The 26,766-nt window shown below is 34.7% G+C and overlaps 1 protein-coding gene across 2 annotated transcripts in view; it reads left to right on the top strand.

Annotated features, from left to right (window-relative positions):
- The window catches only part of LOC142977710 (uncharacterized), a 71,044-nt gene that overhangs the window by 9,015 nt on the left and 35,263 nt on the right, over positions 1-26,766 (top strand). Inside the window, exons 2-3 of one of the 2 annotated variants that reach the window (XM_076121784.1) lie at positions 11,952-12,696; positions 20,757-20,844. In XM_076121784.1, coding sequence (XP_075977899.1) covers positions 12,030-12,696; positions 20,757-20,844 — 755 coding nt within the window. In that variant the 5' untranslated portion in view covers positions 11,952-12,029. Of the gene's footprint in view, positions 1-11,951; positions 12,697-20,738; positions 20,845-26,766 lie in introns of both variants that reach the window. The other variant, XM_076121783.1, reaches the window with a different exon arrangement.

The raw sequence follows: 26,766 nt of genomic DNA, 5'->3' as shown, positions 1-26,766 counted from the left end.
TTGTGTACTTGTGTACTCAATACACAGTACACAGACTGTGTACTATGAGATGAGAGGTTTTGTGTGAAGCCTTGTAATAACATGATTGTGTTTGTTAACATATTTTATTATATTTTGTAGTTTCATTATAAAATCTCATCTGTACTACAAGGTAAGCACAGGTGTCTGAAATACGGCTATGTTTTTTCACTTATTAGTGCGTGTAACAATGTTAACACCGAGCTTTTAGATAATCAATCAATCAATAACTTAAAACTCTTTCGTTGCTGAGTGACTGACTGATGGAAAACGTACAGTCGAAGCTACTGAGAAAGTAGAAATTTGGTATGAAGATTCCTTGGGCAGTGTAGAGGAGCATTAAGAGAGGATTTTTGGAAAATAGTTCCATATAAAGTAATGGAATCGGGAAAACTTAAATCTACGAGGACAAAGTCGCGAGTGGCCGCTAGTTCTGTTTTAAATTTTAAGAACCCAGTAGTATCTGGCTGACCTGGGGATTGAACCTCATGATCAGAATCAAGTACCGACCTCAGATACTCTTTTATTTCTGAAACAAAATAAATAATCTCAATCATGCCTTATTGGCAGATGAAAATTGGAAAACATAACATTGCTTATAATAATTGACCAATCCATCTAAGCCGTGAAAATTTTCAATTTAAAAAAAGTCTATTTACCCCTATCCTAAAATAAGTCCGACAAATCCAATTTTCGCACGTACAATATTTTTATTGGAAATTAATCTTTATTGCTTTGAAATACGGTTGGATTTTGATTAGCATACACATGTTGATATATTCCCTTTGGTAAATGAAAGGGAATGTGACAGATGCGGCTGTGTTTTATAATCGACACGTGACATGAAAATTGTGCGGGTATTTTTATAAAGCGATTGGAGATTAAAATGTGTGTGTTTATTTTTAAAAACGGTACATGCTTTGTTAACGAGTTTTTTTCTCACTCGTTTTATACTAGGAGGTAATCTATGTATAGGTTGTATGTGTTGCAATCATAACTGTGTTTCTGTTTTATGATAATTTTAATATGCAAAGCCTAGCTGACACGTGTGCTGCACGTGGGCTCAAGCACGGTTTAAACTATCATATTATTTCAGCAGTATCTTTGATATATAGGTTTCCTTTTGCCTGTGCCTAATACTGAGTCTTTAACATGAAATTTTCTTACAACAGTTTATCAAAATCTGTTCTGCAGTTTAAACGTAACAACAGAATTTTACAAAGCATGGATATTTGCAATTAACGAGATCATGCGTTTAAACTTCGCGTGCACCTAGACCAACCGCTTAAATTGGTCTTTTTCAAAAGCAACGTCAATGTTCACCGAAACGCCGAAAAATAAGAAAGGTAGCATAACATTAAAATTTTGATCGCTTTTCAGATTGTTCTGCATTGTAACAATGTGAAGATGCCACAATTTATTAACGTAAGCATAAACTGAAGACCTTATACAAAAGTAACAAGACTTTAATAATATATTTCCATGCATATTAATACAAGTGCGTCGTAGTTAAGAAGGCAGCGCGTTGCTCCCTCACTCGTAATTAGACACGTTGGGGCGGCGGAATTGCTCATTACAACACCCTGTACGTCTATTAGCAACACCCCTTATATTTGCATAGAATAACTACATGCTTTATTCTTGTATTCATGTATGAATATTTCAAGAAGAAAACTTTTTATGCGCGATTTTCGCGTTAGAGTTACTTTTACTGCGTGGGCATTGTATTCTTTTTTCTTTGCTCAACGTTGATTTTTTTAAGGTTTTTCGTTACCGTGATGAAACCTTACATGCCTAAAATTGGTTAAATACATTTCTTAAAGGCGTGCTAAGTAATTATATATCGATTTCATATAGTAAAACCACATAAACAATCTTTATATAATTATCATTCTTATACAGGGTGTCCCAAAACTCAACGATAATCCGAGACAGGATGAAAGGCCAAGTCATACCGGCTATAGGAAAAATAAAAAAAAAATTCCATATCACTTAGTTCAGCAATAATAGACACTTTTCAAAAAAGTTGAAATTCCACACCCTTGGTCGCATTTTCAAGTCCCGTGATCACCAATGTCACAATTTCGCTGTGTTTTTTTGAATTTCGTGATCTTAATTAAATATGCTATTAATCGCATAACAAATTAATGCACAAAACATTGTTAATATAATAAAAAAAGTTAAGTTTTAGTGAGTCATCTTTCTCAAAAATATCGTTAGTCAACTTTGACGCTTCATACTGAAAAAAAAATGTACTACACTACCCTTGGCAAGTTATTTCAAAAGTTGGCGCATTTAATCAAGATTTCAAAGTAGTATAACACTTGCCACTTTTCTTGCCATTAAAAATGTTATTTTTATTTGAACGAAGAGTATCCTCGCAAATGGATCGGACGCAGTGGTACAATTTAATGGCATCCTCGTTCCCCCGATCTAAATCTAGTAGATATTTTTTACTGGGAATGCATAAAAGAAAAAGTTTATTCAAAATCAATACAAAATCTATCATAACTTAGCCAGAAAATTGTCACAGCGTCAGAAGAAATAAATGCAAGGAATTTTGCTTGACTGGTGAAAAAATCTTTTATACGTCGTTGCAGAGCCTGTATTCGTGCCAGAGGAAAGCAATTATTTTTAGTAAAGATGTAATTGAGTCAGTCCATAACAAATATTTAATGTAATAAACATAATAGATTATAATAATAAAAAAAAAAAACAATGAACGAACCATCGATCTTATTTAATTATTCTCCTTAAACTAAAGTAATTCCGAATTGTTTTCCTCTAGCATGAATTTAGGCTCTGCAACGCCTTACAAAAGACCTTTGCACCAGTCAATCAAAATTCCTTGCATTTATTTCCTCTGACGCTGTGACAATTTTCTGTCTAAGTTATGATAGATTTTGTATTGTTTTCGAATAAACTTTTTCTTTTATGCATTCCCAGTAAAAAATATCTACTGGATTTAGATCGGGAGAACAAGGAAGCCATAAAATTGTACCACTGCGTCCGATCCATTTGCGAGGATACTCTTCTTTCAAATAAAAATAACATTTTTAATGGCAAGAAAAGTGGCAAGTGTTATACTATTTTGAAATCTTGATTAAATGCGCCAACTTTTGAAATAACTTGCCAAGGGTAGTGTAGTACATTTTTTTTTTAGTATGAAGCGTCAAAGTTGACTAACGATATTTTTGAGAAAGATGACTCACTAAAACTTAACTTTTTTTATTATATTAACAATGTTTTGTGCATTAATTTGTTATACGATTAATAGCATATTTAATTAAGATCACGAAATTCAAAAAAACACAGCGAAATTGTGACATTGGTGATCACGGGACTTGAAAATGCGACCAAGGGTGTGGAATTTCAACTTTTTTGAAAAGTGTCTATTATTGCTGAACTAAGTGATATGGAATTTTTTTTTTATTTTTCCTATAGCCGGTATGACTTGGCCTTTCATCCTGTCTCAGATTATCGTTGAGTTTTGGGACACCCTGTATATCCAATAAAGGGAAAATATTTTTATCGGTATATAATACTTCTGAAAATATGTTTTTTGAGACTTTTTTATGCTTTTCCTCCGTTCTGATTACTTTCCTCACATCCCATTTCGGTAAACCGAGTTTTACGCATATAAAAGCATTAATTACCAATTTTAAATGACTTTCCAATCAAAATCTCAAGTTTTATTACTTTAAAAGTTACAGTTCCTCCCTCACACTATACCACTTGATTCAAATATAAATTAAAACACAAATACCAAGTCAAACCCTATATGCACTTCAGCAAGTTCAAAATACATTGAGTAACAATTTTTCAACTGCAAAAATTTTATTATTAAATTAATTTTGACATATAATTGTTCGGAAACTGACAAAAGCTGTCATAATTATTTTTGACAGATTGACAGAATGTCAAAAACTGCCATAACAAATTTTTACAGATTGAGAGTCACAAACGTCAAAGATATATTCCAAAGAAAGTTCTGAAGACGGTTTCAACTCTTGAAATCTTACAAACTTATTATAAAAGTAATTATGTATGTATGTGCGTCACAATGCACCATAACCTCCCATATATAAGGGTAGGGGTAAGAAATCTAATTAATGTCAATTATAATGAACTCGCAGCACGGCCAATTATAATTACGTATGGTATTAATTAATTTAGCTATTACACACCAGTCTTGCGATGTAACTTCTTGCATAAGGGTGGAGGTTTATAATACTTAACTTAGGGCCTCACTTTAAGTTAAGTTAATGATGCAGGCCAGGCATTTACTGGCACTCTCACCCCTAAGATAAGATAAGATAACTTAACAATGTTATTAAATTTTGGTGTGAATTTTGAGTTTTTTTTTGTCGATATTTTCAAATTATGTAAGAGGTTTGAATAATTTAGTCGTTAATTTAATTTTGCATCTCGCTTAAAGTATTGACATTAATTGTATCTCCATGGGTGCTTTTCTATCGTGTTCATAATGGACTCATATTTACATCAAACTACACTTTCTTTGTTGTGTTCATAAATTTTAAGCCATGTGTGACTTCTAATGCTCCATATATGATATTACAGTGGTAAAGTGCCGATCTCATCATCTGCGCAAAACAAACTATCAAACATTTTCAACCCGTACATTCTAATAACCTTCTCAAACAAAAACTATACATAAAAAACCATTTTCCATTTAGTTTCAGTAACTTGCAAAACCAACCTTTTATACCCTCCGTATAATATTAATAAATAATACCGAAAAAACTCCAATATCTCAACTGGGTATACCGCTAAAGCCTCATAAGGCTTACAAAGAGGCCTCTACATAAATAAACTTGGGGTTTTTTTACAAAGGGACCGTTTCCCACCTTATTTCCATTGAATTTTGGGTACCCTTTAATAATTATATCGGTAAGAGTTAGAATGGAGCTGCTTTTTCAGTAGATTGACTCGATTGATCGAATTAAATGGTGATAGTTGCTTTGTGATAGTTGTGGAGTGTAGTTGCTTTGATGTTATTTCGATAGATTAGCGATTTCGAAATGTGTATGATTTTTTGTAGGTACCTTTTTGTTATGTGAGGTCTGTTTTCGAAATTGCATATTCCAGCTTTGAAATCCAGTGTCCTTTCGGATTTGCTGAAGGCAATCTACATAATACGTCGTCACATTGAATCTCTATCTAACAAACATAAAAGTTTAACATTTTAGCAAAATACTTTATGAAATGATTAAAAGAACATGACTTTAATTAGCAATTAAATTACAAAATTAATCAAAGATGAACTTTAAAATTTCACTTTACGACTTATAAAATAAAAAGCGGTTTCGTAATTTCTGTAATCATTTTACCTGAAAACACATTAAAGAGGTCTTAAAAATTAGCCTCTGAAATTACAAAAGTTTTTATCCCTAAGTTTATTCATAATAATATTTTAACGTGTTTGCGTTAAAAATGTATAAAAAATGTAGCGGCCATTAAGTAAAGAGGTTATAATGTAAACGATTGTAGTACAAGAGTCGAGAGCTTTGTTATAAATTGTTAAGATGCTCATCAGATAACGACTGAAGATGTTTTGTGTTTAAGAGAGGTGACGATTTTAAGTTGTTACAGCTTTTTTTGTAGTGTTTAACACCGTATAACTAAAAATACATGATGTCGATTTTGAAATCTTTTTAGTTATTCAGTGTATTTAAATTTATATTTATAAAAAAGCTTTTACTTATAGAAAATTTTAATATTTTGTATATTTCATAATGTGTCTTCAGGTTTTATATATCACTAGATGTCATAAAATGCCATCCTTCAAATAACAATAACGCAAAAGTGTAACACAATTTCCACTTACTTTTACGTTTCGTTTCTTAAGTTCAAAAAAACATTTTGATTTGTTAAAAAACGCATTGTAAGAAATATTGCAACTCTGCGTGCAAGTTCAGTTTAAGTTACAAGTAAGGTATCGTTGAACTGCAGGCAACTTGTCGCTTACACTACAAGCTGTATGACCTAGTACGGGGCATACGTGAGAACTTACACACACTTACTGGCTAATTTTAAGTTTTACTTGAATTTTAAGTAACTGCTTTGCAGAGTTATGAATGATATAAAGTTACTTTCATTGCTCAATATAATATATTTAGGTTTATTACTTCTGCTTAATTACTTATGTTTGCTATATTCATAATATTACTACAATATAGACCATAAGTCACAGCGAAATAAACTATGTCAGTGATGGTTTTGACCATTAAATATGTATAAAATTTTACCAAAGATTCCACCCGTGTGCTAAAAAACAATGTCCTACCTTTGAAATAATCTTTCAACCTGCCAAATTTCATCGAAGCGGTTAAGACATTTCAATTCAAGAGCAAAACAATCTGGTTTCCATTAATTGCAGTACGCAATACCTAACAATAATACATTAAAGGCGTGTTTTATTTCAAACGTAATAAAATAAATTGTGTAGAGCTATCCGTCTGATTTAATTTCAATAAGAGCCAATAAAAGTCGTTGTAAATCTGCTCTCTCTGTCTAACTGTCTCTCTATCCTGTTTACTTCAGTTTTATTACTGGATTACTGTGTTACTTAGGCTTTTACTGGTTGCACTACACTTATTTACTGTTAAAGCTATTTATGCATTGAAAACTATTATTTGCATAGTGTGTATAAAGTTAAATGCGACTTACTGTAGTTTATAAATTTATTCTTGACATTTTGGCACTGTAGATTTCTGCCTACAGACAGCCTGTGAAGGCGGCTAATGGGCCGAAAGGTCAAGAAGATCATGGTAAACAATAGTCAATATGTGAAACACCCAATGTCACAGTGGAGTTTCCGCATCCTTTAAAAGTACTTTCGATGGAAAAGCTCATAAACACTCATTATAAATTCAAGATATTTGCACGAGATTTACATACACTTCCGACGCCATAAGTTGATCAAGACAAATTAAAGTTCATATGTCAAGTTTGACATTTAATGTTATAATGTATAAACTTTGTATGTTTGTTATAATATTCTGGCACGTTTTAAACTTTAACGAAAGGGTCCGATCCTCAATAAAGCCCAACTATTTACAGATCACAAAAAGACATATTTACTTATTTACCAACTGGCTCTTCAACTTTATTTACTTTGAGCCGACAACTCAAACACAAACACAACCGTTCGTCCATTCCTCATCTTAATATCAACAAGAATACCAAAATAAGCTTAATTTTACTAAAATTCACTCAACAATAACATAATAATGATATTAGCCTACATTTTCCTTCAATTTCTAAATCCACAACTAAATTAACACTTTGGAAAATTAAAGTTATAAAGACTACTAGCGCCATGGTCGTTTGGTGGTGGAAAATGGAATTACATTTGTCGTAATGGCTGACGTTGGTACAATTTTAGCGGTTATGCTTGCTTGCGAATTAGATTAGAATTAGATGTTATTTTAAGAGTTAACTTCTTATTTTTCAGTTCAGTATCTCAATACTAACATTAACTATTTCAACATTATTATTGTATTATTAACTATTTTGTGATTAATTTGTCCATGGTTGAAATCTTGGGTTGTAATATAGTCAATAATTTTGTAAAATTGGCGTATTTCAAAATCATGTCCATTAGGCAAATATACAAATTCTTTCCTTTTTCAAATTTCAAAGAACGACACTTGCTTCGGTTCCCAGGAACTTAAATAAACGAAAACCCATAATCCCTCTGCAAGTCTCCGCCTAGAATGAGTAAGTTAGGCAATACTAGACATTACTACCTCGTTGCTTATTTCTTTGAATTTCTTTATAAAATATACACATTTGTAATAATTATATGGTATAGTCTGATTTGCTTCTATTCCTAGACATTCAACCGTATAATCACAATCACATCCACTGCCGGTTACCCACGCTGACAGATATTAATTTATTCAACACAACAAGTGATGAATGGCACATCGTTCTATACAGTCGTTAAATACCGCTTCGTACGGAGGCGTTAGACGTGGGCCGCGAGCTATACACTGAAACTAAACATGTATGGAATTTATATCAATAATACGTTTGTAGAGGAATTGTAGGTTGGATTAGTAGGTCTTTTTGTTTTATGAAAGCAAGAATAACCGAGTGGAACAAATATTTGCCTCATATGGATATTGTAGTCGTGAATTTTAAACATATGCTGGCAACGATTAGGACTAATATCTGTAAGGGTAGCAGGAAATGGCTGACGATAGAGACTGGTGGAAGAGTTTAGGGGAGAACTTTGCTCGACAACGGGACAGTACTTTATAGGTTAAAAAAAATGTCAACTTCGGGGAAGTCTCAAACGGAGATGTCAGAGTGACTTGGACGCGTTCCTAGGTGAATGGTCAGGCGCAACCAGCGAGCAAGGGGACTGGAAATGCAAGAGATAGAAAAGTAGCATGCAAATGATTTCGAAGATTAGAATTGTCTTAGAATTTTGGAAATCAGTTTTGGAAACGTAAAGTCAACCAGCATTGCACTAACGTGATAGAGGCAGGCGTCTGCTCTCTTATTGTGGAAGAAGCCTCTTGGTCAGCACCGGGACGGAAAAGTGATACAAACATGCATCGTGGAAATCAAAAAATATGGTTAAACTTACACAGAACAGCCTTACATTCCGATTCGCTTATATTTAATTAATCATACAGCTACACAAATGAATCAATCGTTAACAAAGGTCAAATACATGAAAAGGTCACATTCGTTCTCGTTTCAGTTCATCAAACATACATTATAGTACGAGGTGTTGTGTAAAGTAGGCTCATTTGCAGCAAATTTCCCCCGAGAGCCTCTAGCGTATGAAATAACATCAATTTTTATCTCAAAATTGTATCTGAATGAATGTTATTGGGTATTATGTGGTGTAATGGCGATAGTTTTGTTGTAAATGTATTTTATGTAGTTTATTTGGTGGTTTGATGATCTTTTTTATGTCTTTTTGGGGATGGTATAAATAAACACATTATGTTCTTTAGATAACTTTTTGTAATGGAGTACTGTCCTATGGCTATTCTAAATGGGCGTTCTGTGTGATAGATGCTTTTCCCTATCTCAATCAAGACCTAATAAATGGATTTTAGATGACATTCATAGGCTGTATATACATATTTCGACATAATACGATACTATTTACCCCGGGAAATATTTCCATGTGGACAAATTCCGGATTAGCAACTAATATAAGACAGAATGATGACTTATCAATACTATTTTACGTTCATAAACAATATCTCTAAGGTTTGACATATTAACGAATAAATATAATACAAAACCGTATTAAACTAATAAACCTAATAACAAAAACCACCTCGTCTCACATCGGCAATGATAAGATCACGCCTCGTGTGCCACTAGCGTAGTGCACTGTAAGCCGTGAGATATTGCGTCGAGTCGTGCTTATCTTGCTGCTAAACTACTTACTTCTAGTACTTCACTTGAACTACTTTTACAGAATGAGATAGAATTTTTGGAAGGATTTAGTTTCGTGTTGAAGTAAGAGTTATAGTTGTCACTTTGGAAGTTTGAAAATTTGTTAAAAAGTAAATTTATGTAGTAAAACGCACTGCTTACTTCGCATTCAAAGAAACGAGGTATCCATCTAATAAGTTGTATAAAATATATTATCAGCGCTCTTATTCAGCTTCGTCAGCAACCAGATTTTTATAAGTTATTTACAATGTCAAACGCTTGTTACACCGTAGTGTTAGTGTAAAATATTGTGCGAAAAATTGAATATTGAGCGAATGTTCCTGATGTGTAATTTTTTTTTGTAAATGTTGTTGAAAATATACCTATTACAGAGTGAAACATTACATAAGGCACTTAGTTAAATTCATATTATCTGTCAATCATGTTTGAAGGGTAACTAATCTAAAACTATGCACATGTCAAAATGTACAAGCCTACCTTTTGTATGTTTTATCTAAGGTTTATAATAACCTAATAACAAGAAGTCGAAAATATCAAGAAGCAGTACTCCCTCTAAGACGCAATACAGCCAGTTACATGTACACGTAACATATAAACAGCTAATAAAAAGCGTTCATAGCACGTTAGATGAGGTGTCACGGGCGACGCTGACAAATTGCACACACGTTGTTAATTCATACGTGATCGTGCACGAATCAGTGCGTTACGAGACGGTAGCTGCTAGCATGTGTATATGTATATCTAAATAAAAATATACATACATATCTATATTAATCTATCACCATCTCGTTTGGGATAAGTGTCTTTGCCCAGCAGTAGGACAGTAATGGTTCAATTCAAAGAAATATATATGCCTGCGCCTGCTGCACTCGAAGATATGTATACATAGGTAAAGGTGTGAAATACATCTAACTCCTCCCTTTAAATAAGAGGAGACTCTCGCCGAGTAGATTAGTAGGGTACACTTTTTATATATCAATTTAATAATTTATATATAATTAAGTAATTTTAAACTATCGCGTTGCATGTTTTTTACATTGGCATGCCTGACTTTTCGACGCTAAAACGTCAGGCATTCTCAGTTAAATGCGTGCTCGCGTTAATTCCAGTATACTATTCTATGATCAACTTGAAATGACAAAGTTTATTATAGAATAGAACACTGGAATTTATTAGAACTTAGATGAGAATCTTCTTGTAAACAAGATTCAATTTATTATTTACTCAGTCTCAACGTATAGTAATCCCGGCTGATTGCGTGTCCACAATGGTCCAGTAGTCAGTGGTATATTGGTTAACTGCAGCTCGTCACGAGAGGGCCGCACAAGTGGGCCAACGCACAGGGTCACCTGCAGCTATTACGAGACGATACAAGGACTGGGATCAATTGGACCGTATTTTACGTGTGGATAGATAAATAACACTGTATGTTTTAGTTTTATAGAAAAACTTCAATGGTTCTTTTTCGTATTTTTTAAAGCATTTGAAGTTGTCCTGTATCAAGACTTAAATGTTGTACAAATTGACTTACTAGCACAAGTACTTATCGTGATTTTTTTCCTTTGTTTGTGCTAATTTCTAAAATTATTAGGGGGATTTTAAAGACTGCATAATACAGCTAAGCATTGTAGATAATAAAACTCTAACGATTTGTCTAATCGCATATGTGTCGACATGATTTTTATAGGTACAGAAAATATATTATACTGAATACAAAAAAAGGCAACAGAGTATAATTTATTTTTTTATTATTTTTATGTTTAAATCCTATCCATTTAGTTGTGTATTTATGTGATTTCTTCGTATTCCTATTACTCTTTACGCTTGACAACAATACAGCTGTATTCTTCTAAATAAAGTTTGCTCTATATACACGAACTTTACTAAGTAAATAACACCCACACATTCTCACTGACTAAATTTAGGAGATGTATCTATACTTGTAGTAGAGATAAGGCCACGAGTTACGTAGGCGTAATCTTCAATCGTTATCGTTTAAAAGGTTAATGTGCAAAAAATGAACTCCGAGATAATGTTTCGTTAAGGCTCTAGACTAAAATATTGATGGTATTAAAAGTCTGGGATAAATGAGAAACAGTTTTTTGTTCTTGAAGCTTGATATTTTTCGCTCTTGCTTTTGTACAATTTATTTTTAATCAATTCTTAAAAATACGTCCGTTAATTTTTAATTTAGTTAGCTGTCGTTTTATCACAATAATTCAGGCCTTTAATAAAAGTTATTACCTTAATTACTTACTTAAATTACAATCGAAATTAACTCGGCAACAATCCACTAAATAATTAAATCAAAATTTGCTTTATTATTAATTATACTTTAATATTCAGTAGGTTTCATCAATCAATTCGCAGTAACATCACAAAGCGAAGCCTCCAAATGAAAAATTAATGAGAAAACCATTGTTACTGTCCGCCATTAATCAAGTTTGTTCAAAACTTTAATAGTTAACTGTTCTTTGTTGCAGAGCTCGGGGAACTACAGCCTTTGAAGACCTCATTAACAATGAACTGACCCTCGGAATAATGAATACTTGATCGTGAAAATGACAAACGTAAAGCTAAAACTCATGTTTTTCCTTCTTAATTCTTTGCTGACAGCCGACATCGTTCACGCGCGGCCATACTCCGATAACACGACAGATATTGTCATAAAATATTCTAATAATAATTTTAGTTTACCTGTTGATCCTAATTCTGATACTCTCGAGGTTGCAACTGATGAAGAAACGAGAGAAACGGATAAAAGTTCTAAAACAGACATGCGTGCGATGGTCAACGCAGAACAAGACCGAGACGAAGATCTATCAAAGAAGACAATGAGGGATCAGAATAAAGTTCTAGAAATACATAGCCGCGACGCTGATGCTTTTGAAAAGCAGTTAAACATATCAAGTAGTCTGCTAGAAGATATAATAAATTCAGAAACGGATAGAGAGGATACGATAACCGATATTCTTTTTAGACCTGAGTCTGAATTTGCGGAGGATATGCCGCGGTTTGAGTTTCTGATCGCTGCGAAGATAAACGAGAGTGAGTACGGTAATAGGAGTGTTAGTGAGAGTGAGCGAGACAGGAACAGTAGTGACGTGTTGAAGAAGGTGGACTATGTGGAACTGGTGGAGGTGGACAAGCCTTCGAAGGAGAACAGGAGCGCGTACATGATGAACATTACTGGACATGAGGTGGAGAACGACTTGGCACCGGATACAAGTGAGTATTCTGATATGAAAAGACGTGATCAAATGTAGAATAAGACATGACTGTTATTGAACTTTGATCTCTCTTCTAACTCTTATTCATAAACACTATAAACCTATTTTAGTTAAAAAGCTACTATAATATGTTTTCTTCTTTTCATTTCGTTAAGGAGTGAAAGAAACAAAACACTCTATAAGCCTTTCATAACTTCATATATTTTTATGAATAAGAGGGTAAGTCTGTAATTTTGAGTATTCCTTAATACTAATGGCAAATTTTTGCATTGTTTTTTGTCTAGAGTCAAAATCGATTATGCTAAAAATACTGACTTTTTTGCATTAAATCTGCTTCAAGTTTTGTAATAAGGCTGTCTTATATCAGAGTGTCAATCACGGTATTGTTTTGTTCTACGTTTGGTCACGTCTTGCTAATAAATCGTTCGTGTTCAATTCATAATATCACACAAATGTAAGATGTGGTTAGATTTGGTTCATTTTCACATTGTTGGGTGTCTATTAATGTATTATAGTTATATTTTTTCATATTTAAAACGTCTACTTTTTTTTTCGCCCTTGAACCGAGTCTTTGGATTTTATTGTAAATTCGAGAAGTCTATTTGCGTAAACATAACAAACTAATAAGATACTTGTGACGTATTATGTGTATAATACGCAATAGGAATAATAAAAGTATATAATGTAGACATTTTTAGATTTCAGTCATTTTCTTTTCTCCAACGAAAATAAATTCTGTTTTGTTTTAATTGAATTCTCTTACCAGTAAACGATTTTGAAATACCAGGAAAAAATACAAAAACCGTTTGAATATTTCGTTCCACGTTTTATTTGTATGTCGATTCTTTTGTTGGTTTGCAATAGCTACTGTTTTCCATTTCAATAAATATAAAACTTGTTCAGCGAAACCGATGGGTTTAGAGGAATGGACCTGTTCGCACAGTTGGTTTATAGCTACGATACTGAACAATTAAATAAGATAGGAACATTTATTTGTATTTACAGCATCTTTAAGAATAAACTCGCTTTACAGTAATTAAGCGTCATATAATTTAAATAGATATGGTGTAGAATTGGCCTTCTAATATTGACCTGAGGTAGTAAGAGAAGTAAGCGCAGTTAGGTTAAAGACATGATTATCTTACACGTTCTCATCACCAATTCACAGCTTTTACTCAATGTCAGGCTTAAAGCTTCTCCCATTGACAGGCCCATACCTTGTTTTCTACTACCCTTGTGCAGGTCTTCTTATGTTACAGTTCAATACTGTTAACTTATTTATGTGTCGTGAAAACTCTCAATTAAGGTCAATATTTCATTATTCCCTAGTTAAATGACCTAATCTTGAAATAGATCGTCAAATGTCTTGTTAAGCGGAAATCTACAGAATAGCTCCACCAATTTAACTTATTGTTTTTGAAAAATTGTCTTTAAGACACGGGAATTGTTTTTATGGAAGGAAAAAAAAACAAAATAAAAATGCAGACTAAAAATGCACGCTCAGATTCGTCACCGAAGCTGGGCGGGTCAGCTAGTGTTAAATAGAAATTAATTTACATAATAGGAAAGTATTTCGAAGAGGCGAACAAGCTGACCGATGTCCGAAATTTATACAAAAGATAGATAGCGTGTTAGGTCTTGATAAAGTACTTGGTAAGCTAACACCGTAGTGTGCAGTGTTCCGAGCCGCTGGGTTTCGCCTAAACCGCCTTGATTGTACATTATCTGATCTACGGAACATCTCAGCTAAACACTAGATAACGTTGGACGTAGAACAGTAGCAGATACTGTGGAAATTGTTTGTTGCAGATAAATATATACACGATAACTATTCTTAATGATATGCTGATTAAAATGAATGGTCAAGTATAATAATCATATTATGGAATCAATCTTTAACCTGTAATGTTATTATACATAGGATGCAATCGTGCAATTTATTAATAAAGATGTGTTGTTTTAATAAGTGGGAAAATGTGACCTTTCTATACAAACTGTTTCGAAAAAAACCACATGTTTTCAATAATCCAGGAGTAAGAAACAAATTTCACCTTCCACTTAACGCTTCGAAAAAAATCTTTCTCTTTGTTCTTACCTCAAACAATGATCACAATAGACTAACAAGATCACGCAACTTTGCCTCTAAAAAGCAGTTATTCAACCCCTATTTAAACCCTTCTTTACACCAGAAACTGGTCAGTGAAGACAGTTATTTTCTCATTCTTTTGTATATTTACTTCACAACAACCGTGGTTGTTAGCTGGTCCCTTTTTGTACGCTTTTTTGACAAATTAGCGCGGCTTTTGTAAAATTTATGTGGCCGGTGTCACTGCTCAGTGTGAATTTGTATTCAGTCCCCACGGGGCGCTAGTCACGTGGTGGAATGTGTGAGTGGGGTGGAAATATGAGGTTGTATTTTGAAAAATTGGGTGAGAAATATTAATGTTAACGGTTTTATGTCTGTTCTATTTTATACTACATACTAACGTAAATAAGAAAGTTTGATTTTAAACTTCTAAGCTAAACCGCTAAATAATAATTGTTTATTTTCCAGGTAATAGTAGTTTCTAAGATGAAACATAAGCTTTTAAAATATCCGACATCCATACAAGCGAAGTCGCAGGCACAGTAATAATTTCTTATCACAATAGTATCCACATTCTTGTGGGAGTATATTATTATTTCCGTTCGCTTTGATCTTATTCTATATCCTAGAAAATAAACATGGAGAGAAAAATAAATCAAAGAACAATAAAGCAGGATAATACACCTACTATTCATTAAGTGGGAGGCAAGTATATTATTAATAAATCAGCTTTTGTATATTATTTCTCAAGTATGTTTTACAATGTTTTATAAACAAGACACCCATGTCACAGAAGAATGTGAAACTAAGTATTTTAATCAGTAAAAACTAAAACATTTTTATTTGATGTTCACACAAAATTGAACATGCATTTCGGGAAGAGTACTTGTCTTATGTATTTTTAATGTGAGTTATATTCCTTTTTTTAATGCACATATAATTATTTACTCTTTTCAATTCACAAACATATGAATGCATTAACAATTTTGACTCGTTTACACATTTTTTTGTTTTAATTTTCTTCAAGTGTCCGTTTTCATAGCATTTCGTACAAAATACTAGTTCTAATTTAAGCTAAGTCTCGCGTATTTGCCTCGCGAGTCTGTAACAAGTTCCGTTCCAACTTGTAAATCGATCGCTGCTACCTCCGTATTCTCCAGGGCGAAGAATTCGGGCACATCCCCTGCCTCATCTCAACTTTCTTATATTTGCTTCAGCTTTGAAATATAATCAAAGAACAGCTATAACTTTTGTTAAGGTACTTGCTTGATATAATTTTTTATCTTGAAGGAGGTTTTTAAGAAAATCTCTAAATATCTATGAAATTCACAATATCATAGATTTAAAAAGGTTTTATTAAATAATCTCAGACATTTTTGTCATTTAGAGTTCCTAATGACCAAAATACACCTATATTTTCCATCCTATAGTCCTAAGTTATCCCTACCTACTATCATGAGCTTATTCAAACAGTATATGTATACTTCAATATTTACAAAAGGTCAATGCCTCGCTGTGCATATGATGACAAAAAAACTACATCTCTCTTACTGTAAAATAAAATTCAAAGAAAAAAAGCTTTATAAAAGTTGGAGTCTCAAGAAACAAGAATAAAGTGAAGTCAAGCAAAGCGAGGAGGCGTTTTGTTTTATTTTCATGGATAATATGAGAGCAAAGAGTGCTTCGTTCTTAGTGAGTGCAAAACAATCATTTATTTAAAGTATGCTCAGCAGTAATCCGCTTACTTAGATGCTTTGTAGCCTTTTGTAAAGTATTTTAACGAAGAACAAGGTGCAACAAAGATAAGAAATCAAGGTCTGGGGAAAAAGCTCAGACTTATACTAATATTTTATGCAAATAAAAGGTGACTTTTATTCGTATCTGATTTTCTTCCATAGTTTCAATTACTCCATTTGTTAATTATACAATTTAAAAAAATAAAATAGGGCACTAATTAACACTCTTTCAAATGCAGACCTCAACTAGCTATTTCCTATTTTCACGTCGAATTCAAATCTAAAAGTGGTTATTTTTGTGATTAATTTTGTACTCAAAAAATTAAAACCTATCTATATTCATCCACCGAAAAGTCCAACTCCAATTCTCAAAACGAATCACGAATACCCATAATGTTATTCATTGGCCTTCCAAATTCATTGCGGCTGATTATTGGCTAATTCTTCTGCTATCTAATTGGTATTAAAGTCACGTAAAGCGAACGCTTGTAGCGGCATAGAGCGGGGATATTCCGAGGCAAGATACGAAGTCCCACGTTGGGCGCCAGTAGCCCCATGTTAGGGTGCCAATTGGACCAATGCCCGCGCTTAGAATGTTCGCTTCAGAGAGCAACGGAAATTGACTTACACCGTGTGCTATTTAAAGATAGTATTTAGAGGTTAATTAGAGTTTTAAAGTTTTATACAACTATTTAAGTCAGTAGCACAGTTACGTATTATAAATAAGATTATAATGTCTTTCTTAAGTGAGATGAAGATTCATTGCACAGACAGTTTCAAACATAGCTTTGATAATCCTACTTCATTATAGTTATAAATATTAAAAGTGCTAGAAAAGCTCCTTAAACAACTTATTAAAGACGCTTAAAAACAAAATTTATTCATAAAAGTGTTATCATCGAGTATTTTCTTTTTACTTCCGACCTTTCACTTCCCTCGGTATTATACAAGTTTCTTCGCGACGCCCGCTTCAAAGAGTTTTTAAACCACTTTTTCCGAAGTTGAACGTTGAGAAAAAAGTCAATATCGATGGAACCAATAAAAAGTATTTCGTTGAAAGCACAAAACAGAATTTATATTGATTTTAGAACAATAATTCGAAAGACAATTATTATTGTAGAAAGTATTTTATCACTAGCTGAATCGCACGATTCTGATCGCGTTTAACGTTAATTTACCACATATCAAAGGTTGTTTAAGATAAAAATAGCTTACTGTTTGATTCCGGTACTTCTACTACTATCGATTCAGCAATTTAGCCGTGAAAGCGTAAGCAAGCAGACTTCTGCATATTTAATATTCTTTTTTTTATCGTATGGTTAGTCGTCAAACTAGTGTCAAAGTTGTTCAAGCCGCCCGAAGATTTTAGTATGGATCTCAAAAGTCCCACAGAATAATACACGCACACATGAAAGAATTTTATTAGTATTGTAATACGTGCAAGCATTTTGAGAATCAAGAGCTTTTTTATCTAGCGAGTGTCACGACCATTTTGAGGCACTTTACAGTCACTTGCTGGTTATGTTGGCGTTATTTAACATTCATGAGATGGTAATGCACCGATGTATGCTGTTTACTGAAGGCAAAGTTGCAGTACAGCGTGTTGGTTTTGGGAGACATTCTGATTAAGTTAGTTTGGCTGTTGGTTTTGTTATTAAGGCTATGATGACAATAAGTTGAGAAATAAAAGAATAGAAAATATGTTTTTTTTTTATATATCAATATATTTTGTAAATATTATATAGTACTCATTCGTTATTGGAAATGCAAAGGAATAGCGAGTTATTTGAAGAGGCGGTTATCACTGAACGTTTTTTTTCTTGTTCTTCCCCGAAATATAATCTATGACCCTGAAAATTGTTTGTATGATTCGATTGAGGTATTTTATTGATTACAATATTAGTATTAGGATGTGTATATTGATGCATATTTCGATTCTACGAGTAAAACATAAAATACAGTTGTAAAAATCTTTTAATATTATAATAACACACATCCGCGTTCTTTAGTTATTACTATTTCATACAGTTTGATACCCTTCCCACTCACAGTGGAGTGAGAGGGTTGTTTAAATATGCGTAAAGGGTTGCAGGGCACCTTATGGCTGTACAGGGATCATTCCGTATTATGAGAGGCTCATCTTCTCATAAGGGTTTTTCGATTCCCAAGTTTTATTCACTCTCTTATATTAAGAAGTAGCAGACACGTGCGTTTCTCCTTGCGTGTTATTTAAATAAAACAAATCTTTTTAAAAACAACGGTATTTTTTCCAAAATGTCCCGAAAATCGGTTCAGCGGTTAACTCATGAAAGCGTGATGGACAGACAGACTTTCGCATTCATAATATCAGCACGAATATCCATTACAATAAAAGCCTCGAAAAACGTTCATAATTCTACGAAAATGTATTTTTTCTCTTCGTTTTAAATATAGTCCCACGTTGGGGCGCCAATAAGGCTTGCCTCCACTTACGTTAAGTAGATTTACGTCTAAGTGTCGTTTCTTGGGATACTTTTCTGTTTCGTGTACTCTGGGGATCGAAAGATAATATTGATATAAGTTTTTGTACAAAAAGACTCTTCTTACAACTATGTTGATATGTTACTCTTGAGAATAGTGAGCATTTAGGAATAAATAGTATATATTCGCTTAGCCTTTGTTCCAAACTATGTTGGAGTCGGCTTCCAGTCTCACCGGATGCAGCTGGATACCAGTGTTTTACATGGAGCGACTGCCTATCTGACCTCCACAACCCAATTACTTGGGTATTAACACGATACCCTTCGGTAAGACTGGTTGTCAGACTTTCAAGCTTCTGACTACTGTTAACGACTGTCAAAGATCTTCGAAAATGACAGCCGGGACCCACAATTTAACGTGCCATCCGAAACACGGAGGAACTCGATATGTATAAGATGGTCACCCATCCACGGAACAACCTCGGCAAGCGTAGCTTAACCTCAGAGATCGATCCGTGCGGCTGTTGTAAACTAAGCACGAGCATTTAGGAATAAATAGTATGCAATTTATTTTATCTATCTATTTATTTAGTATGATTACCTGATCAGAGAATTATGATATCAAATGTTTGATAAGTCACTATCTAAAATATTGGTTTAGTTTGATTTCGGGTCAGTGTAATTGTAAAATATTGATTAAAGCTTAGTTTAATAACAGCTGGCCAATTCATATTACTTCTATGAATTCTAAAATAGCTACTAATATTTTGTGGCTATACTACTGAACCGATCTTAATACAATCAGACCGAGATACATTGTATGCCAGGGAAGGATAGAGACCATTTTAACCAACTTCAAATACGGAGGAGGTTTTCAGTCTAACATATAACTGTATATCTTATATGTATATCAGTACATACATATAATACAATCTTTTCGCATGTAGCCAGTACCAAAAGCTAGTTTTACATAAATGCAGCTCAAATATAACATATTTTTAGTTTACTTTTCTAAAAGCACGTGTATTTTAGGACCTAACCTTTTAACCTTCTCCAAGGGTGTATCGGCTTGGGCATATTTTCAAGCCAGAACACATTTAGGTCGGGACGTGAGGCGGACGCTTAATGTAGATATCATCAGCTGTTGCCATCTTTGGACTTAGTTTAGAGGTCATTGGCCGAACGTGAACAAGGTTATAATGGACTTTGTGACTATTCATTTATAGTTAGATCTATTTTGGGCTGAATACAGCATTGTTACAGAAAAAAGATTTCGCCAAAAACCAAAAAATATCGGGTCGTTTATTTTAAATCTTGGTTAAAAGATAAGACAAGAATTTTGTGTAATAATCTCTGATATTAATAAACAAGCAAATAGGTCCTAAACGGATTAAATTTTCTAAGGTACCTTATTTATTATACCTTGGTAAACTGAAGGCCTAAACCTTGTTTGTTTGGGAGGAGACCTCGTTATGGGTGTATTTTTTTAACCCATATCTGTCCCACTCCTGCGCAAGTGTCTCATGTAAGGTCCCCCTGATCCAAGGAAAGAGGATGTAAATTGCCAATCAAAATATTACGGAATAAAAAAAGTTCTCTTGTACAGTAATTATCCCTCTTTTTGTTAGTAATCTCTTAGATCGATTTCCAGTAGCTCTTCTACTGAATGCTTGAATCACTTCACTAGCCATCGTTGCCATTTGTGTGTGACTCCTAGAGCTGTACATACTAAGTGTTGTGGGCATGTGACCTGTCGCAGTTTTGTCTGTGTTCTCAGGCTTTACGGACGTGCAGACATTGTTCCTGGCTTGCTTCGGGACGCTGCTGCCGCTGCTTGCTGTACTCTTCGCGACGTTACTCATCAGGTGAGGATAATACGATGATATTGGGCCCTGGGTACTGAAACGTCACTCGAGTTTAATGACGCTCATTCGGATTTCTGGGGTTTGAAAATATGTTGTTGTTATTTAGATTTGAGTAACGTTTATGTAAGGTCGGAAGTCCATGTGGTAATGGAAATAGATAAGTAAGAATTTGAAAATTGTGAAAAATTTATAGAAAAAGAGGCTGCATAGTCAGAGTTTTCTTAAATTGTGCACTAAATGCACTAAATTTCCTTGTTGTATTCCTTTAATACAAAAAAACGCTTATTCGAAAAAGCGTATGTCAAAAGCTAAAAGTTTAAACATTTCATTTTAGTGCCTAGATTTTATGTCATTCTTGCGTCGAAGCACTATCGCAGCATCAAAAATTCTGCACTATTAGGTCAGCTTTTGACCTCAATGTTTTAAAAGCCATTGAAATGAGAAAATTTTGAACAAGCGTTAAGTAAATATGGCTTTATTTCAATGCACAAACATACAAAAAGTAGAATATGAGGTTCTGCTAATGAACAAAAAACTGCAGCGGTTGTTTGAATAAAGCCCTGGCTTATGAGGCTACGTTCAAAATTTTTAAATTCGTTCGTCTTTTATTGTGCTATGTGATGGCAAAGAAAGTAAAACTCACATGAATGGAGCTTTGATTTGCTATGTGAGAGAATTTTCTGCTTTGTTCGAGAACCCAGCAGAAAAACTAATTGAGAGTATTTGAATTTTGAGAAAACGTTTTAATACGGTAGTTGACTACCAGTCAAATCAACTACTCTTTATGAAATGTCAAAAACACATTCTACTATAGAAATCCGACATCGTGACATCAAACGAGCGCCTAGTAAAATGTTTCAGTCTGCAATCATTACAATTTAAAAATTATTTAAAAAATACACAGCGTGAGCATTTTGGGTGAACCATTTAATAGTACAAGTTTAATAACAATTTTTCGTTAACCCAGTCAACTACCCAATTGTAAAGGATGGATAACTGTATAATAGGAACGTCAGTATATATTAACAAGTCTTTGGCTTCATTAGTACTGAATGAAAACAGCTAACGAAAGAAAAAAAATGAAAATAACAACTCATTACCTAGAAGTGATCTTTCCAAGCCACAATTTAATAAAAATCTACAGCGTACCTTAAATTCCTTAGGGAAAATATTAGTAAAATACCTGTATATTATGTGATATGTTATGTAAAGCTTCTTGGGAACGATTCGGAAGCATTAGAACTGTTTTATGATTACATATTGTGTAGCCATTAATTGCTGAAATGTAAACCATGTAAGGTTGATATCTAGACTCGCGGAGAAATCTTAAAGGCGAGCGACGATTACATAAAAAACAAAAAAAAATACATGCCACTTTCAAATGAAAAATGATATTTTTTATTTTGTGCAAAACCCCACAACTACTTCATTCAATTATAAAATCCTTTAAAGGTATCGAAAGCAGACTTTCAAGCTTCTCGCTTTTAACGACAGTCAAAGATTTTTGAAAATGACAGCCGGCTCCCAAAATTTCACGTGTCTTCCGAAACACGGAGGAACTCGATATGCATAATATGGTCACCCATCCACGGGACAACCTCGACAAGCGTAGGTTAACCTGGGAAATCGATCCACGCCGTCTTTCGTTACTTAGCCACAAGCTTGTCTAGAAATTATAATGCTCTAGATATGTATAATATGGTCACCCATCCACGAGACAACCTCGGCAAGCGTAGCTTACCCTGAGAAATTTATTCGCGCCGGCTTTCGTTACTTAGCCACAAGCTTGTCTAGAAATTATAACTTCTAGATATGTATAATATGGTCACCTATCCACGGAACAACCTCGGCAAGCGTAGCTTAACCTGGAAAAACGACTCACGCCGGCTTTCGTTACTTAGCCACGAGCTACCCCATTTTATCCATATTTCCATTAAGTACGAAATATTGCTCGCGTATCACACATCCGCTCGCCTCGTCTAAGCCCGCAGTCTTACCGTAGCTGTACAAGTACGGCACAATCTTCGCTAATATTTCATGTCTTACTGAGCACTGATTAAAATTAAACGTCTCGGAAACTTACCTATACGTGTATGTATAATATATACTGCGCGAGACGTTTATGTTGTACTGGCTTGAATTTATACGAGTTGTAGACTAGTGACTTGGTACGGGTTTACTTGGAACTGTGTAGATTTTGTTGATTGAATTTGGGTATTAATAAAAGGCAGAAAAACAATACCCGCGTTATACAATCGTTCGCCTCATAGCTCACTACATGTCATATAACTTTTCAAAACTTAACAGTTTATATATTTATTTTTCTATGATTTCCCTACTTCAAAGTTGGTTTTCATCTCTGATTTTGCAAAAGAAACCCACATAATTTATTAGTGTAAAAAAAAAAGTATAAAATAATTATCAGTGGAATAAACATTAATTTTAACAAGTTCTATTTCTTAAAACAAGCTCTTTTATTTCATCTAAGTTTACACAAACAATCTAAATAATCGAATCTGCTATCAAATTGCAAGACATCCCCGAACTCACGGCTACACACTTAAGACTAAACAGACAATCTAATATACTTGCCCTCGCCGACAATAAATATAACAGGAAAATATCTATACAAAAGGCTATTAATAATGACAACATTGTCGCTACCCTAACGACCAAAGACGAAACCGCACAAAGAAAATACCACCTTATCTTATCTTATCTTATCTTAGGGGTGGGGGTGCCAGTTAATGCCTGGCTGACACTTCGACCATTCCTGATCCTTTGTGTCACCCCTTCCTTTGCTACTCTAGACGTTGGGGGGCAGGGCAAAACTTATCAGTTTTGCTATGCACCCCACCGGAAGCAGCCTGTAGTCTTCTGGTTTAGGGTAACCGCATCCTAGAAGATCCATTCTTTTCCTTCCTAAAGCATCACACTCGCACAGTATGTGTTTCATGGTTTCTGCTTCTTCATTGCAGTGCCTGCATTTGGGGTCATCTATGGCTCCTATTTTGTTTAACATGTAGTTCGTGCCGTAGTGTCCTGTGAAAGCACCAAGTATTTTCTTGATGCTATCTTTGCTGAGGTTTATTAGGTTATTACTCCAGCTTTTGTTGACGTTATTTATGAACAGTTTCGAATGGGTTAGTCCAGATATGGCTTTCCATTCTTTCAGATGCCGGTCCCTGGTGAAGTTGGTTATTGCCAGTTTGACTGTCGCATCAGGTAGTCCAATTATTGGTTCTGGACCTATTGGGAGTGATTCTGATCCTTTCCGTGCAAGTTCATCAGCTTTCTCATTCCCATCTATGCCCGCGTGGCCTGGTACCCAAACTAGCCTAACGTTGTTTGTACGACCTACCTTGTTCAGGTTCTTTATGCAATTCAGTACAAGTCCCGAATTGACCTTAAAACAGCAAAGAGCTTTAATAGCTGCTTGACTGTCGCTGAGTATATAAATGTCGCGATTTTTTGTATCTCGTTTTATAATCTCTTGGGTGCATTCGATGATTGCGTGTACTTCTGCTTGGAAGACTGAAGCATATCTGCCTAGGCTAGTACTTATGCTGCAGTCCTCCGAGTGGACGCCTGCTCCTGTGCCGTTCTGCATTTTGGAGCCATCGGTGTACCATATCTGTCTCGATTTGGTTTGTGTGTAGAGACCTTGACTCCATTCTTCTCTCGTCGGAATCGTCATCTTAAAGTTTCTGTGAGTGACTAGTATTGTCTGTATTTTGTCAGAGTTCATATCTAGCATCTCTTTTAGATGAGGTTTTATGCCCATGTTTGTATGGTTGCACGTCATCATCTTCCTTGTCCCGAGGTTTGCATCTTTGAGTCTTTTCAACGCATTGATTGCCTCTCTTTGGACTGTAAGGTGCAATGGAGTGATTCCAAGTAGGGTTTCCATTGCTGCCGTTGGTGTTGTTCTGAAGGCACCTGTTATAGACATGCAGGCAACCCTTTGGATTGTGCTGAGCGCTTTCTTGCATGTCTCTTTATTGGTTCTTGGCCACCATACTACACTTCCATACTTGATGATGGGTAGGATCATCATTGTGTAGATCCAGTATAGTACCTTTGGTTGGAGTCCCCATGTTTTGCCATAGGCCCTCCTGAGCATGCCAAAAATTCTTAAGGATTTGTTGGTTATATGCTCCTGGTGTTTTTTCCAGGTCAGATCTTTGTCCAGTATGAGTCCTAAGTATTTGACCTGTGTCGACCATTGTAGTTCTTCTCCGGCCATCTTTAGGCTTTTGAAGTTTTTGAGGTCTCTTTTCCTAGTAAAGTACATCGCGGTGGTTTTACTAGGGTTGATGGATAGGTGGTTTTCTCTGCTCCATCTTTCTGCTATTTTGATCGCTTCTTGTGACAACTGCGAGACGATCGTCGGAATTTTTCCGTTGACCATAATGGCTAGGTCATCTGCGTAACCTACCGTGTAGAATGGCCCTGTGTTCAGTTCTTTCATTAGCGAATCGACCACTAGGCTCCACAGCAGAGGTGACAGCACCCCTCCCTGTGGGCAGCCTCTGGTTGTTTTGACGTGGATGGTATCGCCAGCTAACGTGGAACTGATAACTTGGTTTTGCAGCATTTTCCCGATCCATCTGCAGATGGTTGGGTTCACACCATGTTTTATAGCAGCATCTTGGATAGCTTCGAAGGTGGTTCTGTCGAAGGCCCCTTCTATGTCTATAAAGGTGGCCACGCATATTTCTTTGCTTTCCAGTGCTGCCTCTGCTCGTTCTATCACTAGATGAAGAGCTGTTTCGGTCGATTTCCCTTGTTGATAAGCACATTGCCTAACATGGAGTGGATTGTTTCTTAAAGGTACGTCTCTTATATGTTTGTCAATCAGCTTTTCGATCGTTTTAAGTAGAAACGATGTAAGGCTGATGGGTCGATATGACCTAACATCTTCGTAGTTTGTTTTTCCTGGTTTGGGCAGGTATACTACTTTCACTTTTGACCATAGTTTTGGTATATGGCCATAGGCTAGGCATGCTCTGTAAATACGCACCAAGTGTGGTATTAACACATTGCTGCCTTTTTGTAGGAGTATGGGGTATATGCCATCTGGTCTGGTAAATACCACCTTAATATAATAGTGATAAAGATCAATTTCGTTTGGGTTTGTATTAGGGTTGCCAGATATAGAGTTATGATTTCTATCTACTTATTGGGGTCCTTCAAATCTTAAAAGCCAAAGTACAGACCAAAAGGCTTCCACAGTCTGTCATCTAGAATAAGAAATCATGATCAGCATTGAAGGGAACGAAACGCGAAGGATAGATTGCCATTATTTTGCTATTGGCCAACTTCACAGCTACTGTTAATTTAGATATTATAATCTTTAACTAATTATAGGAAAAAGCCCGTTATATTTTATGTTAGAAATAAGTACTTTTACAGTCCGTCGCGAGGGCTTATAAAAATATACAAAAATGGATACAAAGAACTATCTGTGGGTATCAACACTGGGAAAGGGGAGGGGGTATTTTTTCCGTGTGGTAAACGAGCCCATGACCTTCTAACGCAGTAGTCATACAATGATTACCATCTTAACCACTGCGGCAGATTTCCTGAAAACCTAAGAGTGACAACCCTACATTATACTACTGAAAGTATTGACGGTATAAATATAATAAGGGCGCTTGCACACGGAGGGATGAACTTACAAATAGTTATTGGATTGTCGAGTGCAGGCGACCCAGTTTTTGTTTAAAGCGTGTCGTGTTTTTATTTAATTTTGTGTACATTTTGTGAAGTGCGATCAAAATGTACACTGTATTTTTTAACTTAATACTTTATATTTATAAAAAGTTTGTTGAATTTTTTTATTCACAACAATTTTGTCTACCTCCGTGGCGCAGTGGCCACGCCACTACCATTGCGTACAGAGGCTGTGAGTTCGATTCC

The sequence above is a fragment of the Anticarsia gemmatalis genome, chromosome 13 (genome assembly GCF_050436995.1).
Source record: "Anticarsia gemmatalis isolate Benzon Research Colony breed Stoneville strain chromosome 13, ilAntGemm2 primary, whole genome shotgun sequence".
In the NCBI taxonomy this organism is placed as follows: Eukaryota; Metazoa; Arthropoda; class Insecta; order Lepidoptera; family Erebidae; genus Anticarsia; species Anticarsia gemmatalis.
This window is presented reverse-complemented; position numbering and strand designations above follow the sequence as displayed.